At 43.9% G+C, this 19,627-nt stretch overlaps 1 protein-coding gene across 10 annotated transcripts in view; it reads right to left on the minus strand.

Annotated features, from left to right (window-relative positions):
* The window catches only part of mtmr3 (myotubularin related protein 3), a 158,476-nt gene that overhangs the window by 37,528 nt on the left and 101,321 nt on the right, over positions 1 to 19,627 (minus strand). For all 10 annotated transcript variants that reach the window (XM_068055099.1, XM_068055098.1, XM_068055105.1 and 7 more), the window contains 4 exons: positions 13,389 to 13,555; positions 12,370 to 12,466; positions 10,735 to 10,848; positions 170 to 369 (listed from right to left, as the gene is read on the minus strand). In XM_068055099.1, coding sequence (XP_067911200.1) covers positions 170 to 369; positions 10,735 to 10,848; positions 12,370 to 12,466; positions 13,389 to 13,555 — 578 coding nt within the window. The remainder of the gene's footprint in view (positions 1 to 169; positions 370 to 10,734; positions 10,849 to 12,369; positions 12,467 to 13,388; positions 13,556 to 19,627) is intronic.

The raw sequence follows: 19,627 nt of genomic DNA on the forward strand, positions 1-19,627 counted from the left end.
AAATGAAAAGACAATTAAGCCTAGTTCACAGCAGCGATATAAAGTATGCACAACAGAATCAGATCAGCAAAAGTGCTACAAAAAGAACGATGTGACATTAAGCAAAAATACAAAAATTTATGCTATAGCTGCTCAGTAACATGCAAGAACAAACTAATACAACTCTTACCAAATTCTCCATCAGACAGGTCACTACCATTCGGAAAATCTCGTATACAGTTGCCATTAATATGTTTGGTGGAACTGTTATCCATGGCACAAGCTTTTGCAACAGATTGTATTAGATGCTCATCATCTGCATTCCTCCAACCCCACCAACTGACTTCTGGCTGACCACAGCGTGCAATCACTGCTCCGTTGCCCTGGTGCCTGAGATAGCAGAAAGAAAATACTTCTAGAATATATAATTTGTATTAGTGATAATGATTCATTTCTGATTAATTTTATATTGGTTAACTGGATGTGGGAGTTTGAACACTAAAGAATAATGGATTGAATATCAATTCTCCAAACATGGAGATCTAGATCACAGCCATAATACAGTGGGGAAACAATGGAACTCAGGTCCGTAGATGAACATACGAATTAGGAGCAGGAGTAGGCCACTAGACCCTCCGTGCCTATTCCGCCATTCAATAAGTTCATGGCTGAACTGATTACTCCACATTTCCACCTACTCCCGATAACCTTCCACCCACTTGCTTATCAAGAATCTATCTACCTCTTAAAAATATTCAAAGACTGTGCTTCCACTGCCTTTTAAAAGGAAGAGAATTCCAAAGACTCACGATCCTCAGACAAAATTTCTCCTCATCTCTGTCTTAAATGGGCAATCCTTTATTTTTAAACAGTGACCTCTAGTTCGAGATTCTCCCACAAGGGGAAACATCCTTTCCACATTCACCCAGTCAAGACCCCTCAGGATCTTGTATGTTTCAATCAAGTTGCCTCTTACTCTTCGAAATTCCAGCAGGTACTTACCTAGCCTGTCCAATCTTGCCTCATAAGACAGCCCGCCCATTCCAGGTATTAGTCTAGTAAACCTTCTCTGTACTGCCTCCAACACATTTACATCCTTCCTTAAATAAGGAGACCAGTACTGTACACAGTATTCCAGATGTGGTCTCACCAATGCCCTGTATAGCTGAAGCATAACCTCCCTACTTTTGTATTCAATTCCCGTCATGATAAACAATAACAATCTATTAGCTTTCCTAATTACGAGCTGTACGTCAGACTAACATTTTGCAATTCATGCACTAGGACACCCAGATCCCTCTGCATCTCAGAGCTCTGCAATCTCTCACCATTTAGATAATATAATTCTTATTTATTCTTTCTGCCAAAGTGGACAATTTCACATTTTCCCACATTAAACTCCATTTGCCAGCTCACTTAACCTTTCTATATCCCTTTGTAGCCCCCTTATGCTCTCTTTCCAAGTTACTTTCCTACCTATCTTTGTGTCATCAACAAATTTAGCAACCATACCTTCAGTCCCTTCATCTAAATCATTTATATAAATTGTAAAAAGTTGAGGCCCCAGCACAGATCCCTGTGGTACACCACTCATTACATCTTGCCAAACAGAAAATGACCCATTTATGCCTACTCTCTGTTTCCTGCTAGCTAACCAATCTTCTTTCCATGCCGATATGTTACCCCTACACCATGAGCTTTTATTTTCTGCAATAACCCTTGATGTGGCGCCATATCAAATGCCTTCTGGAAATCTAAGTACAATACATCCACCAGTTCCCCTTTATCCACAGGACATGTAACTCCCTCAAAGAACTCCAATAAATTGGTTCAACATGATTTCCCTTTCACAAAAGCATGTTGACTCAGCCTGATTACGTTGTTTTTTTTGTTGTAGTGGTGGGTGGGGGGGGGCGGGGAAGAGTAAACAAAAACAAATAGGTGTTCTTTGCACCACATAAAAGCCAGTTTCAGAGCAACAGTGGGATAGACCCAAGCACAAGATGTCTGTTTAGGTCAGCAGAGAATGTAACTGGACATGTAAAGATCCATGCAATGCGTGTGCCAGCCATTTCACAGAGTTTCCAATCTTAGTGGCTCTGCTGTGAGGTGACAAAGTTCAGGCCAATTGCTCTTGTGCTGAGGAAAGAAAAGTGTAAGTGAGTATCATCACAGATCTGTCCTCATATCTTCTTGCAGCAGGCTCAAGAGTGACACTGGCAGAAGTTGAGCGCAGGTCACTGGTTGTTGTATTTAAAATAGGGGTTTTGGGGAAGAGAAAACGATAGAAAAAATAAACTTAACAATGGGTTAGATATTTCTGTGGGACCTTATTGTGGGCAAATTTTGAGCCATGTTTTCCTACATGTATGGTCATACACTTCAAAAGTAATTCTTGGATTGTTAAGTGCTTTCAGCATCCAGAGGACATGGTGTGGTATATAAATTGAAATTCTTTTTGTTTAGGCACGGTCACAAAAATAATTGTTTGAAAAACTGTTAACAACTTTTTTTAAAAAGTGGTTTTATTTTTAAGTTTGACACCTCTGTGAACTTCAATAGTCGTAATGTAGTTTAACTTTTTGCAAACTGATGACAGTCAGTGAAAAAGCTACAATACTGGACAGGACAGGTCAGGCTAGCATGGTAATGGTCCAAGATACTGTGACACCAAGTGGTGGAAAGAAGTTTCCAAACCTATGTTATGCCAATACAAGCACAAGTATAAACAACTGCTCACAATGAGGAATAAAGGAAACCTCAAGTAAGTCAAATCAGTAACATATCAGCCTAGCTCATTCTTATAAAACCAACAGCAAGTGGCTCATTGGCTGAAGCAGGACACATGCCTACCTTTCCAAAGCAGAACAGTATGGACTGTCAAGTCACAAAAGCTAGACAAAATAAAACTTAAAATAAAGAGGTGCGCTTACAGCATTCATCTTTAGATTTGACTGCACTAACTTTTCCTGCAGAATATGTACTTCTTTTAATGGTATCAAGGAGCCCTAGCAAAACTGGAGTCAATCGGAATCAGGGGGAAACTCCGCTGGTTGGAATTTTACCTAGCACAAAGGAAGATGGCTGTGGTTGTTGGAGGTCAATTATCTCAGCTTCAGGACAACACTGCAGGAGTTCCTCAGGGTAGTGTCTTAGGCCCAACCATCTTCATCATGACCTTCCTTCAATCATAAGGTCAGAAGTGGGGATGTTCGCTGATGATTGCACAATATTCAGCAACATTCGCGATTCCTCAGATACTGAAGCAGTCCATGTAGAAATACAGCAAGACCTGGATAATATCCAGGCTTGGGCAAGTAAGTGGCAAGTAATATTCGCGCCACACAAATGCCAGGCAATGACCATCTCCAACAAGGGAGAATCTAACCATCTCCCCTTGACATTCAATGGCATTACCACCACTGAATTCCCTACCATCAACATTCTGGGAGTTTACCATTGACCAGAAACTGAACTGGAGTAGCCATATAAATACTGTGGCTATAAGAGCAGGTCAGAGGCTAGGAATCCTGCGGCGAATAACTCACCTCCTAACTCCCGAAAGCCTGTCCACCATCTACAAGGTACAAGTCAGGAGCGTGATGGAATACTCTTCAACTGCCTGGAAGGGTGCAGCTCCAACAATACTCAAGAAGCTCGAAACCATCCAGGACAAAGCAACCTGCTTAATTGGTACCCCATTCACAAACATTCACTCCCTCCACCACCGACGCACAGTGACAACAGTGTGTACCATCTACAAGATGCGCTGCAGCAACGCACGAAGGCTACTCAGGCAGCACCTTCTAAACCCATAACCTCTACCAACTAGAAGGACAAGGGCAACAGATGCGTGGGAACACACCACCACCTGCAAGTTCCCCTCCAAATAACACACAATCCTGACTTGGAATTATATCACCATTCCTTCACTGACGCTGGGTCAAAATCCTGGAACTCACTTCCTAATAGCACTGTGGCTGTACCTACCCCACATGAACTCCAGTGGTTCAAGAAGACAGCTCACCACCACCTTCTCATGAGCAATTAGGGATGGGCAATAAATGCTGGCCTGGCCAGTGATGCCCACATCCCTTGAAACAAATAAAAAAAACTGTGTATTTCTTTTTATAAAAAGTCTTTGTAAACTCCCTCTTCAAGGGAAGAATATGCGAAGAACAGTGTGGAAAGAAAATGGTTAAGAAAACCATCCAACATATATGTATGGGTACAAAAAATACCATGAAAAAGTAGCATACAGTAAAAGGGCATGCAAAGCTTGTAACTTACTTTACTTTTCTTCTTCTTTGCATCCATCTCATCTTTGACTTTCCGTTTCAGTACGTTATACATTAGTTTCACACATACAATGCAAGTTGCGAGCAATCCACCTCTCAACAATTTTAGCTAACTCCTTGCTGGGAACGAAGCAGCTGCAGCGCTGGTAGGAGAGGGAGCTGAACTTGAGGCAGCCAAGATGGCGGCGATAAAGGAAACATTAATTGAGAAGTCTGAGAACACTTCTAAAAACTGGGCAGGAAATTCCTCTCATAAACATTGGTGTTATGGTCAAGTGAGGAGGGGTTGAAGGGCTTCCCTCTTTTCCCTCTCCCTGTTTGACCACAACAAGTTTAATTCTTTCTTAAAGTGGATGTAATGGCCAATTCAGTAGGTGTTTGATTACTTACTTGCTATGATCATAACAAGAACCAATCAGACAGGTTTTCTTGAGTTAACAAAGAAAGAGGTTAACTTTATTGTACCTAAACCAAACTAAAAATAAAAAACAATGTGCCAACTTACACTCACACACACTGGAAGCTTATTCACACACAAAATTGGATACAGAGTGGGTAAAGGTAGATCGGTTGAGTTACAGTCCTGAAAAAAGGTATACAGTCTGTGGAGTTTGGTGATTCGGCTGGCCTCTAGCTGAATTCAGTGGTCCTGAGACTTTTAGTTTGAAGAGGTAGATGACTGGTTTGGTGAGCATCTTGGAAATAGCGATGCAGATGATTTCCTCCACCGCGGTTTCTGATTGTAGCCAGAGTATGCAAAGATGGTCAGTCAACAAGCAAGATTTGAAAGCTTTCAAGCTGGAATGGAGAGAGAGAGAGGGACCCCCACTTAGGGTCTGCACATGTCAGAGTCCAAAAGCTTCTCCTTTGCTGCAGATAAAACACCAGCTTAAAACCACAGATGGGGAGGGGCTTGTCACATGACAGTCCCTCAGTGATTCAAACACAGCAGTTAGCAGTATTTCTCTGCTTGCTGAGAGAACAGGTAGTTCCTTGAAACTTCCTGGGTCTTTGTTCTTGCTGGGAAATGCACAGACATTTTATCTCCCTTCTCAGTCCTTTGCAACGTAGGATACAGTGTAGCAAAGTAGGCTTAAGCTGAAAGGATGACTTTGCTGGCACTTGTCTTTTTAAAAAAAAAAATATATAAATTCAGGTTTCCAGTCAGTGGATTAAAGGAAATTATCATTCAACAACACATTGGCGTAACACCTCCCCACCAAGCGAAATGAAATGTGACAACAGGAACAATTCATTATGAGGTCACAAATTAAACTGTACACACACTCATCAGTCTCACTGTCATAGCCATGCTCTAGTTTAGTTTTTTTAAATCCAGGATTATGCACGAGCACAACTGGGAAACTCCAACTGCTTTGACTGGGCTCAATCAGATTGTGCTCCAGCATACACTGAATTTCCTCATGTATTTCTACAGTATCTTCCTTTTCCAGTTTCTCAGAATCCAGAGTTGAGCTCACTGATATAAAGTTGTTCATAACTTTTTGAAAATCATCCAGCACTTTTTGTACATGGTTTTTCCTGTGCTCATTCAGCCTGGCCCATAATTCCTCCTGTTAGGATACTTGACTTGTCGTCACCACCTTCCAAATCTGCCATAAAAACCTTTTTGGGCTTAGGGTTTTCCTTTGGCTTATGAGCTTTTCTGTGTCTCCCATCAGAATTTAAATCTTTAATTTTCAGCTCTTCATTCTGAATTTCCTCCTGAACCAGTTTCCTAAGCGATGGGGATCTTGTTTTATGCGAGGGGTCTCTCCTAGATCCACATTGTGTAGGGTTAGGGTTGTGCACCCTGGTTTGTCTTTCAACGCTGAGAGCAGCCTTGTTAGGTCTCTCCTCTGTCCAGCGTTTAAATAGGACAGTACGGTGTCTAATTTCCCTAACATTTCAGTTTTAGCTAACCGGACAGTAAGGGGAATCTTCCAGGCGTTCCTCGAATTCGTCCTCACTATCCCTTTCACCCTCCTTTTTCCTGAATGCCTGACAGGCCTGTGCTTCTTTGTCCCTTTCCCGGCTGTGATACTGTTTTAACATATTGATGTGGCACAGCCTTTGCTTTTTCCTACGATCTGGGGTGTCAATTATATAATTCACCTGGCTAATTCTCTTTATTACTCTGTACGGGCCACTGAACTGAGCTTTCAATGGTTCTCCCTGTATTGGTAATAGCACTAACACATGGTCTCCAGGCTGAAATGTTCTGGCCTTGGCACATTTATCCGCCTGCTTTTTCAAAGCTGTCTGGGAGGTTTTTTTTTTAGGTGCTCCTGAGCCACCACGAAGGCTCCCGTGAGCTGTTCTCAGAACGTGGAGGTGTAGTCTAACAGAGAAGATTCATCCCTGGGTCCCAAAAACCTCTCCTTGATTAATTTTAGAGGACCTCTCACCTCGTGTCTATAAACTAATTCAAAGGAACTAAAGCCAGTGGACTCATTAGGAGAGTCTCTGGTAGCAAACAGAAGAAATACCAGCCTTTTGTCCCAGTCATGGGGGTATACCTAGCAGTTTGCCCTGATCACTGTCTTTAGAATCTGGTGGTATCGCTCCAAACCCCCTTGAGATTGTGGGTGGTAGGCTGAGGACTTTAGTTATGCCCAGATTACCCGTGATCTTTTGAAAAATGATGTAAAATTTGTGCCCTGATCCGACTGGATCTCAGCATGCATCCCATATCGGGTGAAGAACTGGGTTAGCCCCTCCACCACTACCTAGGCAGAGATAGTTCTTAGAGGGATAGCCTCTGGAAATCGAGTCGCAATATCCATAGTTGTGAGAAGGTACTGGTAGCCCCCTTTTGTTTTTGGCAGGGGTCCCACACAGTCGACCAGCACTCTGCTGAGTAGTTCTCCAAAAGCCGGTATGGGAATTAGGGGTGCAGGTTTAATTGCAGGTTGAGGCTTCCCCACAACCTGGCACACGTGGCAAGTCTTACAGAATTTCACCACATGCTTGTGGAGTTGTGGCCAGAGAAAATGCTACTTTGGTTTATCTGATACCAACATGTCCAGCCATTGGAATCTCGTGGGATATTCTCAATATTTCCCTACAGTACCTCAGCGGCACCACTACCTAATGAACCACTGCCCACTTTTCGTCTGCAGGGCTCCTCTTCCTCATCAGTATCTCATCCTTTAAATAGTAGTACTCTGGAACTCCCTCTGCTTCAGATTCAGTTTGGGCAGACTGTGCTAACCTTTTTAACCCTAAGTTGGTTTGCTGAGCCTCAACCAAGGAAGACCTGTTTAATCCATTCTCTGGGTCCTCTAACTTCCCAAAGGAGGCTTCAGATAACCAGACAGTAGGGCCATCTGTCTGCAGTGCCAGTTCAGCTTCCTCTGACGGAGCTTGTATGGCCATGAACCAGGTCACCACACAGTCAGGGAAAATGCCGGGGACCTTTTCCTGTAACTGCTCTGTCTCTCTGACCTCTTTTGGTCTCTCTAAAACCACCAGGGAAGCTATCACCTTTGCCCCTGCCAGATCATTATCCAGGAACAGGTCCACCCCGTCCACAAGTAAACTAAGACAATCCCCACCGTTAACGGTCCTGAAACAAGGTCGCACTCCAGGTGCATCCGTATAAAGGTATGGGCATATACTTTCCTCCGATACTGTTTATAAGCACTTTAGCATTCAATGCACTCTCTGGGGCCAAGTAGGTGATCATCTTAAGCTGAAAGGATGACTTTGCTGGCAGCTTGTCTTTTAAAAAAAATATATATAAATTCAGATCTCCAGTCAGTGGATTAAAGAAAATCATCATTCAACAAAACACATTGATGTAACAAGTGGGATTGAACTTCTTGTCAAATGCCACTGTTGCAGAAGATGCTGAAAGCACGCATACAATGATTTGAATCAACATTATCGTTGAGCAAGCCTGAAATTATTCAGATGAAATCAGCCTTTAAGTCAGATGGCCAGCTACTAAACTGAAAACCAACTCACCAGAAAAGTGAATATTCATTAAACTGATTGAACTTTTTTTTTTATTCATTCATGGGATGTAGGTGTCACTGGCCAGGCCAGCATTTATTGCCCATCCCTAATTGCCCTTGAGAAGGTGGTGGTGAGCTGCCTTCTTGAACCGCTGCAGTCCATTTGGGGTAGGTATACCCACAGTGCTGTTAGGAAGGGAGCTCCAGGATTTTGACCCAGCGACAGTGAAGGAACGGCGAAAGAGTTCCAAGTCAGGATGGTGTGTGACTTGGAGGGGAACTTGCAGGTCGTAGCGTTCCTATGTATTTGCTGCCCTTGTCCTTCTAGTTGGTAGAGGTTGCAGGTTTGGAAGGTGCTGTCTAAGGAGCCTTGGTGCATTGCTGCAGTGCATCTTGTAGATGGTACACACTGCTACCACTGTGCATCGGTGGTGGAGGGAGTGAATGTTTATAGATGGGGTGCCAATCAAGCGGGCTGCTTTGTCCTGGATGGTGTCGAGCTTCTTGAGGGTTGTTGGAGCAGCACCCATCCAAGCAAGTGGAGAGTATTCCATCACACTCCTGACGTGCTTTGTAGATGGTGGACAGGCTTTGGGGAGTCAGGAGGTGAGTTACTCGCCTCAGGATTCCTAGCCTCTGACCTGCTCTTGTAGCCACGGTATTTATATGGTTACTGCAGTTCAGTTTCTGGTCAATGGTAGCCCCTAGGATGTTGATAGTGGGGGATTCAGCAATGGTAATGCCATTGAATGTCAAGGGGAGATGGTTAGATTCTCTCTTGTTGGAGATGGTCTTTGCCTGGCACTTGTGTGGCGCGAATGTTACTTGCCACTTATCAGCCCAAGCCTGGATATTGTCCAGGTCTTGCTGCATTTCTACACGGACTGCTTCAGTATCTGAGGAGTCACGAATGGTGCTGAACATTGTGCAATCATCAGCGAACATCCCCACTTCTGACCTTATGATTGAAGGAAGGTCATTGATGAAGCAGCTGAAGATGGTTGGGCCTAGGACACTACCATGAGGAACTCCTGCAGTGATGTCCTGGAGCTCAGATGATTGACCTCCAACAACCACAACCATCTTCCTTTGCGCTAGGCATGACTCCAACCAGCGGAGGGTTTTCCCCCTGACCTCAGCTTTGCTAGGGCTCCTTGATGCCATACTGGGTCAAATGCTGCCTTGATGTCAAGGGCAGTCACTCTCACCTCACCTTCAGCTCTTTTGTCCATGTTTGAACCAAGGCTGTAATGAGGTCAGGAGCTGAGTGGCCCTGGTGGAACCCAAACTGAGCGTCACTGAGCAGGTTATTGCTAACCAAGTGCCGCTTGATGGCACTGTTGATGACACCTTCCATCACTTTACTGATGATTGAGAGTAAGCTGATGGGGCGGTAATTGGCCGGGTTGGACTTGTCCTGCTTTTTGTGTACAGGACATACCTGGGCAATCTTCCACATTGCAGGGTAGATGCCAGTGTTGTAGCTGTACTGGAACAGCTTAGCTAGGGGCGCAGCAAGTTCTGGAGCACAGGTCTTCAGTACTATTGCCGGAATATTGTCAGGGCCCATAGCTTTGCAGTATGCAGTGCCTTCAGTCGTTTCTTGATATCACGCTGAGTGAATCGAATTGGCTGAAGTCTGGCATCTGTGATGCTGGGGACTTCAGGAGGAGGCAGAGATGGATCATCAACTCAGCACTTCTGGCTGAAGATTGTTGCAAATGCTTCAGCCTTATCTTTTGCACTGATGTGCTGGGCTCCCCCATCATTGAGGATGGGGATATTTGTGGAGCCACCTCCTCCAGTTAGTTGTTTAATTGTCCACCACCATTCACGGCTGGATGTGGCAGGACTGCTGAGCTTAGATCTGATCCGTTGATTATGGGATTGCTTAGCTCTGTCTATTGCATGCTGCTTACGCAGTTTGGCATGCAAGTAGTCCTGGGTTGTAGCTTCACCAGGTTGACATCTCATTTTGAGATATGCCTGGTGCTGCTCCTGGCATGCCCTCCTGCACTTGACATTGAACCAGGGTTGGTCTCCTGGCTTGATGGTAATGGTACAGTGGGGGATATGCCGGGCCATGAGGTTACAGATTGTGAACTTACTGAAGTCATAAATGACTGTGCAAGGGCAGTTTACAATTATTTGCAGATGACTCTTGAATTGCAATGCTCAAAAGGCATCCCAAGGAAATCATTTTCCAGGTTAGACAACATTCTATAACTTCTTAGGACTTACACAATGGATATCTCACATGGACAGTTCCTAGTATGTTAATTTCCAAAGGCATTCTAGGTTTGGTGAGAAGAATTCACAAAGGAAGGAATGGCTGATTTGCTAGAATTATTGGGATGACAGGTTGCTGTTTTAAGTAGAAAGATGGACAGCTCTATGAATTCTTCTTATAAAAATGACCTGAATGACAATCAAATGCACACTTAATACTGTACCACGCTTAATTTGACAGATCTCATCTTTGTGAAACAATTCTTCACCTGTAGACAACACTTGGAATCCTCTTCCATGATCTAAAATTTCCAACGCTCTCAAGCTCTTTATCAGTTAGCCAAGCTGGTACAAGTAACTGCTGTGGGTAACTGGCACATAACCTGCAATTAAGGTAAAACAATATTTAACCCAATGCTCGTCATTTCATTTTGTAATGGTGACAGTCAAAGAATATAAAAGGCAATACATGAAAAGTAACAAATTTTACTTACATAACATCTTAATATAATCTGACGACAGTTTATTACTTGAGAATTATGGACACTTAATGGTAATTACACGTGCTGTAACAGAGCATACTATATTCACCATTAAGCAAATATATAAAAATGTTTTATCAATATTTCAAACATTTTAACCATGCAAAATGACCAAGAAAGTAGAAAGAAAGTAAGCATCAATTATTGCAGCATAGTTCCAATGAACTATTGAAATACAAATGGTCAAATCATCTTGCACTAGGAGCTGATGAAAAAGTTATGGATACACTTTAAAAGAATGTCAACATGCTTTCTTATAGATATGCAAACATCATTATAAAAGGATCCATGTAACCTTTTTAAGCATAACACTGAGGAATATGCATGTTGGCAAAAAGAAAATTTTGCTACTTCACGAACATGTTTTTTGCTAACCTTAAGTATTCTTGTATTTATTAGCACAGGGCAAGTTTTGTGTTATGTTCAGGGAAGTGATTAAGTAAGTTAACAAAGGAATCAACATTAATTTGAATCAGATGATAAATTATATGCATTAGGTTCCAAAGTTAATAAAATGTTAAGATACATCACAAAGGGACAGCACCAACGTAACTTCCATCAAAATAATTTTCTAAGCAATGTGAAACAACAATGGCAAACCTAGCCATCACTTTCAATGGCTTGCAATGACAGAATCAAATATTTGTGCCCATTTGGCCAACACTAAAGGTTAGATGATTGAAGAATTAAGTAATAAGAAGCATTTGCAGGAGCAACAGTTATAATACTATGGCTACAAGAGCAGGTCAGAGGCTGGGAATTCTGAGGCGAGTAACTCAACTCCTGACTCCCCAAAGCCTGTCCACCATCTACAAGGCACAAGTTAGGAGTGTGATGGAATACTCTCCACTTGCCTGGATGGGTGCAGCTCCAACAACACTCAAGAAGCTAGACACCATCCAGGACAAAGCAGCCCGCTTGATTGGTACCCCACCCACCACCTTCAACATTCACTCCCTTCACCACCGATGCACAGTGGCAGCACTATGTACCATCTACAAGATGCACTGCAGCAACGCACCCCAAGGCTCCTTAGACAGCACCTTCCAAACCCATGACCTCTACAACCTAGAAGGACAAGGGCAGCAGATGCATGGGAACACCATCACCTGCAAGTTCCCCTCCAAGCCACACACCATCCTGACTTGGAACTATATCACCGTTCCTTCACTGTCGCTGGGTCAAAATCCTGGAACTCCCTTCCTGACAGCACTGTGGGTGTACCTTCGCCCCAAGAACTGCAGCAATTCAAGAAGGCCCCCCACCACCATCATCTCAAGGACAATTAGGGATGGGCAATAAATGCTGGCCTAGCCAGCGATGCCCACATCCCATGAACGAATAAAAAAATACAGCTCTTACTTGTATTTATCATTGATATTGGTGATCCTCCATGCATTTTGCATATCAAAGCACATTCGTTCCACCTCATTTTTAAATCTTGAAACAACATGCTCACCTGAAAAATAATGGATATTTTACAGAAAATGACTGACAACTCAAGTGTCTTGTCCTTCTCTGACTTTATAAGCTATCAGTAACTTCAATTACTCAAAATATTTGAATTGCAAATCTCTAGAATAAGTTACAATCTACTGAAACTTCATGGTGAATGAGAAAATATAATTATAATTGCAAGAGATCTACTAGATAGGAGGACAACATTGAAAAGAAAAATCATTCACAACTTTCTCCACTCCTCTCTTGAATTCCTCTGACTCATACTGGGATTATGGTTTCAAATGTGCTAGTCACCTTTTGGTACCTCATTCAAGTGGTTATTCTTCATACAAGTACCTAGATAGTCGTATTGATGGTTATTTGACTATGGTGCATTACAGCTAAGCTCACTCAATGTCCATGCATGAATACTTTGCAGCAAAGATCCCTGAACAGTGATCAGAAGCAGGGATCTTTGTTGATTTTTCCCTTTCATAGACTAGAGGCAGTAAGATCAACTGCCGTGCCTTATATCACAATCCCAGCTAGGACCAACTAACTTAATACAGAGTTCGTAATGAATCTGGAACCTTAGTGGTTGCATGTCCAGTGCATTTCTAAAATGAGAATGTGTCTTCCAAATAATAATGATTTTGAGTTCCAGAGTAGCTAATGATTTCAAGTCATAAATATCAATGCTGGCGAAGATTAATGTTGGTGGGGTAGGGGAGGGAAGGAATGGGAGAAAAACATTAATTCAGATTTAATATATCCAGCAACAAGTGCAGTTCCTGTCAGCCAAGTTCACAAATGTAGTTCTTGACAGCTGCAATTGTTTTGCTCTAATAGCACTTCCTTCCTGAAGGAAATTGCATAATGAGGAAACAAATTTTACATATAAATTATTATATAGAGAAATAACACACAGTCCTGAACAATACCTGGTCGACATAAGTTTCCATGTTGCTCTTTTTCACTGGCATATACATCCATACACCAAGCATGGTAAGCAAAGGCAAAGAGGTCTTCTATCCGTGCAGGTGGCCGTATAACATTGTTCACACGTTTTACCCACTCTTGACATTGTTCAAAGGTAGAAAACTGACACCTTATTTTAAAAAGATCATATGTATGAAATGTGTTAAAACCTTTACAGCAACTAGTTGAAAAAGTCACATACAAATAAAATTTAATGCTCACTTATATGATGCTATATATTTTACCATTAAGGACACAGGACTCAGCAGATTCCTTGTTACGGGCATGTTCATTAAAGGAGATAACTGCTTAGACATTATATGGCTTCAACTTTGGCTCAATGGTAATACTCTCACCTTTGAATCAGAAGATTCAAGCCCCACTTCAGACACTTCAGCACATAATCTAGATCAACACTTCAGTGTAGTGCTGAGAATGCTATACAGTTGGAAGTACTGACCATAGAACCACAGAGAAATTATTGCACAGAAGGTGGTCATTCAGCCCATCGTGTCCGTGCTGGCTGAAAAAACTAGCCACCTAATCTAATCCTACCTTCCTGCACTTGGTCCACAGCCCTGCAGGATACAGCACTTCAGGTGCACGTCCAGGTACCTTTTAAAAGAATTGAGGCTTTCTGCCTCCACCACCATTCCTGGCAGTGAATTCCAGACACCCACCACCCTCTGGGTGAAAAAGTTTTTTTTCTCATGTCCCCTCTAATCCTTATAACAATCACCTTAAATCTGTCCCCCCTGGTAATTGACCACTCCGCTAGGGGAAACAGGCCCTTCCTGTCTACTCTATCTAGGCTCCTCATAACTTTGTATACCTCAATTAAGTCACCCCTCAGCCTCCTCTGTTCTAAGGAAAACAACCCTAGCTGATCCAATCTTTCTCCATAGCTGCAACTTTCAATCCCTGGCAACATTCTTGTAAACCTCCTCTTTACTCTGTCCAGAGCAATTATGTCCTTCCTGTAATACGCTGACCAGAACTGTACACAATACTCCAGCTGTGGCTTAATCAGCGTTTCAGCATTACATCCCTGCTTTTGTATTCTATACCTCAGCCAATAAAAGGAAAGCATTCCATAAGCCTTCTTCACCACGATATTTACCTGTCCTGCCACCTTCAGGGACCTGTGGACATGCACTCCAAGTTGTCTCACTTTTTCTACCCCTTTCAATATCCCCCCATATATTGTGAATTCTCTGGCTTTGTTTGCCCCTCCCCAAATGCATTACCTCACACATTTCTGGATTGAATTCCATTTGCCACTTTTCCACCAACTTGACCAAACCATTGATATCATTCTGGAGTCTACAGCTATCAACTTCACTATCAACTTCTTCTTTGGCCTCCTTGTCTCGAGAGACAATGGAGGTGGTCAGTGGTTTCAACTACATGTCCAATTTTTGTGTCATCAGCAAATTTCCCAATCATGCCTCCCACATTTAAGTCCAAATCATTAATATATACCACAAACAGCAAGGGACCCAACACTGAGCCCTGTGGAATGCCACTGGAAACCACTTTCCATTCGCAAAAACATCAGTCAACTACTACCCTTTGTTTCCTGTCACTGAGCCAATTTTGGATCCAACCTACCACATTCCCCTGTATCCCATGGGCTTTCATTTTACTGACAAGTCTGTCATGCGGGACATTGTCAAATGCCTTACTAAAATCCATGTAGACCACATCCACTGCACTACCCTGATCAATCCTCCTTGTTACTTCTTCAAAAACTCAATCAGGTTAGTAAGACATGACCTTCCCTTAACAAATCCATGCTGAGTATCCCTGATTAATTCGTGCCTTTCTAAGTGGCAGTTTATCTTGTCCCTCAGAATTGATTCTAATAATTTGACTATCATCGAGGTCAGACTGACCAGCCTATAATTATTTGGCCTATCCCTCACACCCTTTTTAAACAATGGTACAACGTTCGCAGACCTCCAATCGTCTGGTACCTCGCCTGTATCCAGTGAGGATTTGAAGATGATCCTTAGCACATCTACTATTTCCTCCCTGGCTTCCTTTAACAACCTGGGATGCAATCCATACAGCCCTGGCGATTTATCCACTTTCAAGGATGTCAGACCCTCCAGTACTTCCTCTCTTATTATGCTTATCAGATCTAATATTTCACGCACCTCCTCTTTACAATGTCTGCATCAACCCTCTCCTTTGTGAAGAGACAAAAAACTCATTAAAGAACCCTGCCCACATCTTCTGCATCCACACATAAATTCCCTTGTACATCTCTGATAGGCCCTGCCCTTTCCTTAGTTATCCTCTTGCTCTTAATGTACTGATAAAACATCTTCAGGGTTTCCTTGATTTTACCTGCCAATAATTTTTCATGTCCTCTCTTGGCTTTTCTAGTTTCCTTTTTTACTTCACCCCTGCATTTTCTATACTCCTCTAGGCTTTCTCAAGTATTAAGATTTTTGTGATCGTCATAAGCTTTCTCTTTCTGCGTTAACTTACCCTGTAAGCTTCTAGATAACCAGGGGGCTCTAGATTTGGCAGTACCACCCTTTATCTTTGTGGGGACATGCCTACACTGTGCCTGTAGTATCTCGCTTTTGAATGCCTCCCACTGGTTTGCCACTGATTTTCCGTCAAGTAGCTGTATCCAGTGCACTTTCGCCAGGTCACCTCTCAGTTTCGTAAAATTTGCCTTCCCCCAATTTAGAACTTTTACTCCTGTTTTATCTTTGTCCTTTTCCATGATTATGCTAAAACTAACTGTATTGTGGTCACTATCTCCAAAATGGTCACCCACTGTTACTTCATCCACTTGCCCAGCTTCATGACCGATGACTAAATCCAGAATTGCGCCCCCTCTCGTTGGGCTTGTTACGTGCTGGCTAAAAAAGTTCTTGTGAACGCAGTTCAAGAATTTTGTGCCCTCTGTGACCTTCACACTGTTTGTACCCTAGTTGATATTGGGGTAGTTAAAATCCCCAACTATTATTGCCCTATAGTTTTTGCACTCAGAAATTTGCCTACGTATTTGTTCTTGTATCTCCCTCTCACTATTTGGGGGTCTATAATACTCCTAGTAGTGTGGCTGCCCCTTTTTTATTTCTGAGCTCCACCCATATGGCCTCGTTTGATGATTCATTTAGCATATCATCCCTCCTCAAAGCTGTTATTGATTCCTTAACTAATAATGCTACCCCCTCCTTTTTTTAATCCCCCTCTCTATCCCGCCTGAAAACTCTATATCCAGGGATGTTGAGCTGCGATTCTCGGAAGACCGCCATCATTAACAACAAGCTCAGTAGACTCAATGTAGACATTGCAGCACTTCAGGAGACACGCCTCCCTGCGAGTGGATCTCTAACAGAGCAAGACTACACCTTTTTCTGGCAGGGTAGGGATCCTGAAGAACTAAGACAGCATGGAGTGGGCTTCGCCATCAGAAACTCCTTGCTCAGCATGATAGAGCCTCCCTCAAATGGCTCGGAACGCATACTGTCCATCCGACTGCTCACCGCCTCTGGTCCAGTACACCTACTCAGCATCTATGCTCCGACACTCTGCTCCCCATCTGAAGCTAAAGACCAGTTCTATGAGGAACTCCATAATATCATTAGTAGCATCCCCAACACCTGTTCCTGCTGGGGGACTTTAATGCCAGGGTTGGGCCTGATCATGACTCATGGCCCTCCTGCCTTGGGCGCTATGGAGTTGGAAAGATGAATGAAAATGGACAGAGACTGCTTGAGTTGTGTACCTATCATAACCTCTGCATCACCAACTCGTTCTTTCACACTAAACCCTGTCATCAGGTTTCATGGAGGCACCCAAGATCGCGTCGTTGGCACCAGCTAGACTTCATCGTCACAAGGCGAGCCTCCTTAAACAGTGTTCAAATCACACACAGCTTCCACAGTGCGGACTGCGACACCAACCACTCCCTGTTGTGCAGCAAGGTTAGACTCAAACCAAAGAAGCTGCATCATTCCAAGCAGAAGGGCCACCCGCGCATCAACACGAGCAGAATTTCTCATCCACAGCTGTTACAAAATTTCTAAATTCGCTTGTAAAAGCCCTTCGAAACACTCCCACAGGGGATGCTGAGACCAAGTGGGCCCACATCAGAGACGCCATCTATGAGTCAGCTTTGACCACCTACGGCAAACGTGCGAAGAGGAATGCAGACTGGTTTCAATCTCATATTGAAGAGCTGGAACCTGTCATAGCCGCTAAGCGCATTGCACTGTTCAACTACAAGAAAGCCCCCAGCCAGTTAACATCCGTAGCACTTAAAGCTGCCAGAATCACTGCACAAAGAACAGCCAGGCACTGCGCAAATGACTACTGGCAACACCTATGCAGTCATATTCAGCTGGCCTCAGACACCGGAAACATCAGAGGAATGTATGATGGCATTAAGAGAGCTTTTGAGCCAACCATCAAGAAGATCGCCCCCCTCAAATCTAAATCAGGGGACATAATCACTGACCAACGCAAGCAAATGGACCGCTGGGTTGAGCACTACCTAGAACTGTACTCCAGGGAGAATGTTGTCACTGAGACCGCCCTCAATGCAGCCCAGTCTCTACCAGTCATGGATGAGCTGGACGTACAGCCAACAAAATCGGAACTCAGTGATGCCACTGATTCTCTAGCCAGCGGAAAAGCCCCTGGGAAGGACAGCATTGCCCCTGAAATAATCAAGAGTGCCAAGCCTGCTATACTCTCAGCACTACATGAACTGCTTTGCCTGTGCTGGGACGAGGGAGCAGTACCTCAGGACATGCGCGATGCCAATATCATCACCTTCTATAAAAACAAAGGTGACCGCGGTGACTGCAACAACTACCGTGGAATCTTCCTGCTCAGCATAGTGGGGAAAGTCTTTGCTCGAGTCGCTTTAAACAGGCTCCAGAAGCTGGCCGAGCGCGTCTACCCTGAGGCACAGAGTGGCTTCCGTGCAGAGAGATCAACCATTGACATGCTGTTCTCCCTTCGTCAGATGCAGGAGAAATGCCACGAACAAGAGATGCCCCTCTACATTGCTTTCATTGATCTCACCAAAGCCTTTGACCTCGTCAGTAGACGTGGTCTCTTCAGACTACTAGAAAAGATTGGATTTCCACCAAAGCTACTAAGTATCATCACCTCATTCCATGACAATATGAAAGGCACAATTCAGCATAGCGGCACCTCATCAGACCCCTTTCCTATCCTGAGTGGCGTGAAACAGGGCTGTGTTCTCGCACCCACACTGTTTGGGATTTTCTTCTCCCTGCTGCTCTCACATGCGTTCAAGTCTTCAGAAGAAGGAATTTTCCTCCACACAAGATCAGATGGCAGGTTGTTCAACCTTGCCCGTCTAAGTGTGAAGACCAAAGTACGGAAAGTCCTCATCAGGGAACTCCTCTTTGCTGACGATGCTGCTTTAACATCCCACACAGAAGAGTGTCTGCAGAGACTCATCAACAGGATTGCGGCTGCCTGCAATGAATTTGGCCTAACCATCAGTCTCAAGAAAACGAACATCATGGGACAGGACGTCAGAAATGCTCCATCCATCAATATCGGCGACCACGCTCTGGAAGTGGTTCAAGAGTTCACCTACCTAGGCTCAACTATCACCAGTAACCTGTCTCCAGATGCAGAAATCAACAAGCGCATGGGAAAGGCTTCCACTGCTATGTCCAGACTGGCCAAGAGAGTGTGGGAAAATGGCACACTGACACGGAACACAAAAGTCCGAGTGTATCAAGCCTGTGTCCTCAGTACCTTGCTCTATGGCAGCGAGGCCTGGACAACGTATGTCAGCCAAGAGCGACGTCTCAATTCATTCCACCTTCGCTGCCTCCGGATAATACTTGGCATCAGGTGGCAGGACCGTATCTCCAATGCAGAAGTCCTCGAGGCGGCCAACATCCCCAGCTTATACACACTACTGAGTCAGCGGCGCTTGCGATGGCTTGGCCATGTGAGCCGCATGGAAGATGGCAGGATCCCCAAAGACACATTGTACAGCGAGCTTGCCACTGGTATCAGACCGACCGGCTGTCCTTGTCTCCGCTTTAAAGACGTCTGCAAACGCGACATGAAGTCCTGTGACATTGATCACAAGTCGTGGGAGTCAGTTGCCAGCGATCGCCAGAACTGGCGGGCAGCCATAAAGGCGGGGCTGAAGTGTGGCGAGTCGAAGAGACTTAGCAGTTGG

The sequence above is a fragment of the Heterodontus francisci genome, chromosome 23, assembly GCF_036365525.1.
Source record: "Heterodontus francisci isolate sHetFra1 chromosome 23, sHetFra1.hap1, whole genome shotgun sequence".
Taxonomy (NCBI): Eukaryota; Metazoa; Chordata; class Chondrichthyes; order Heterodontiformes; family Heterodontidae; genus Heterodontus; species Heterodontus francisci.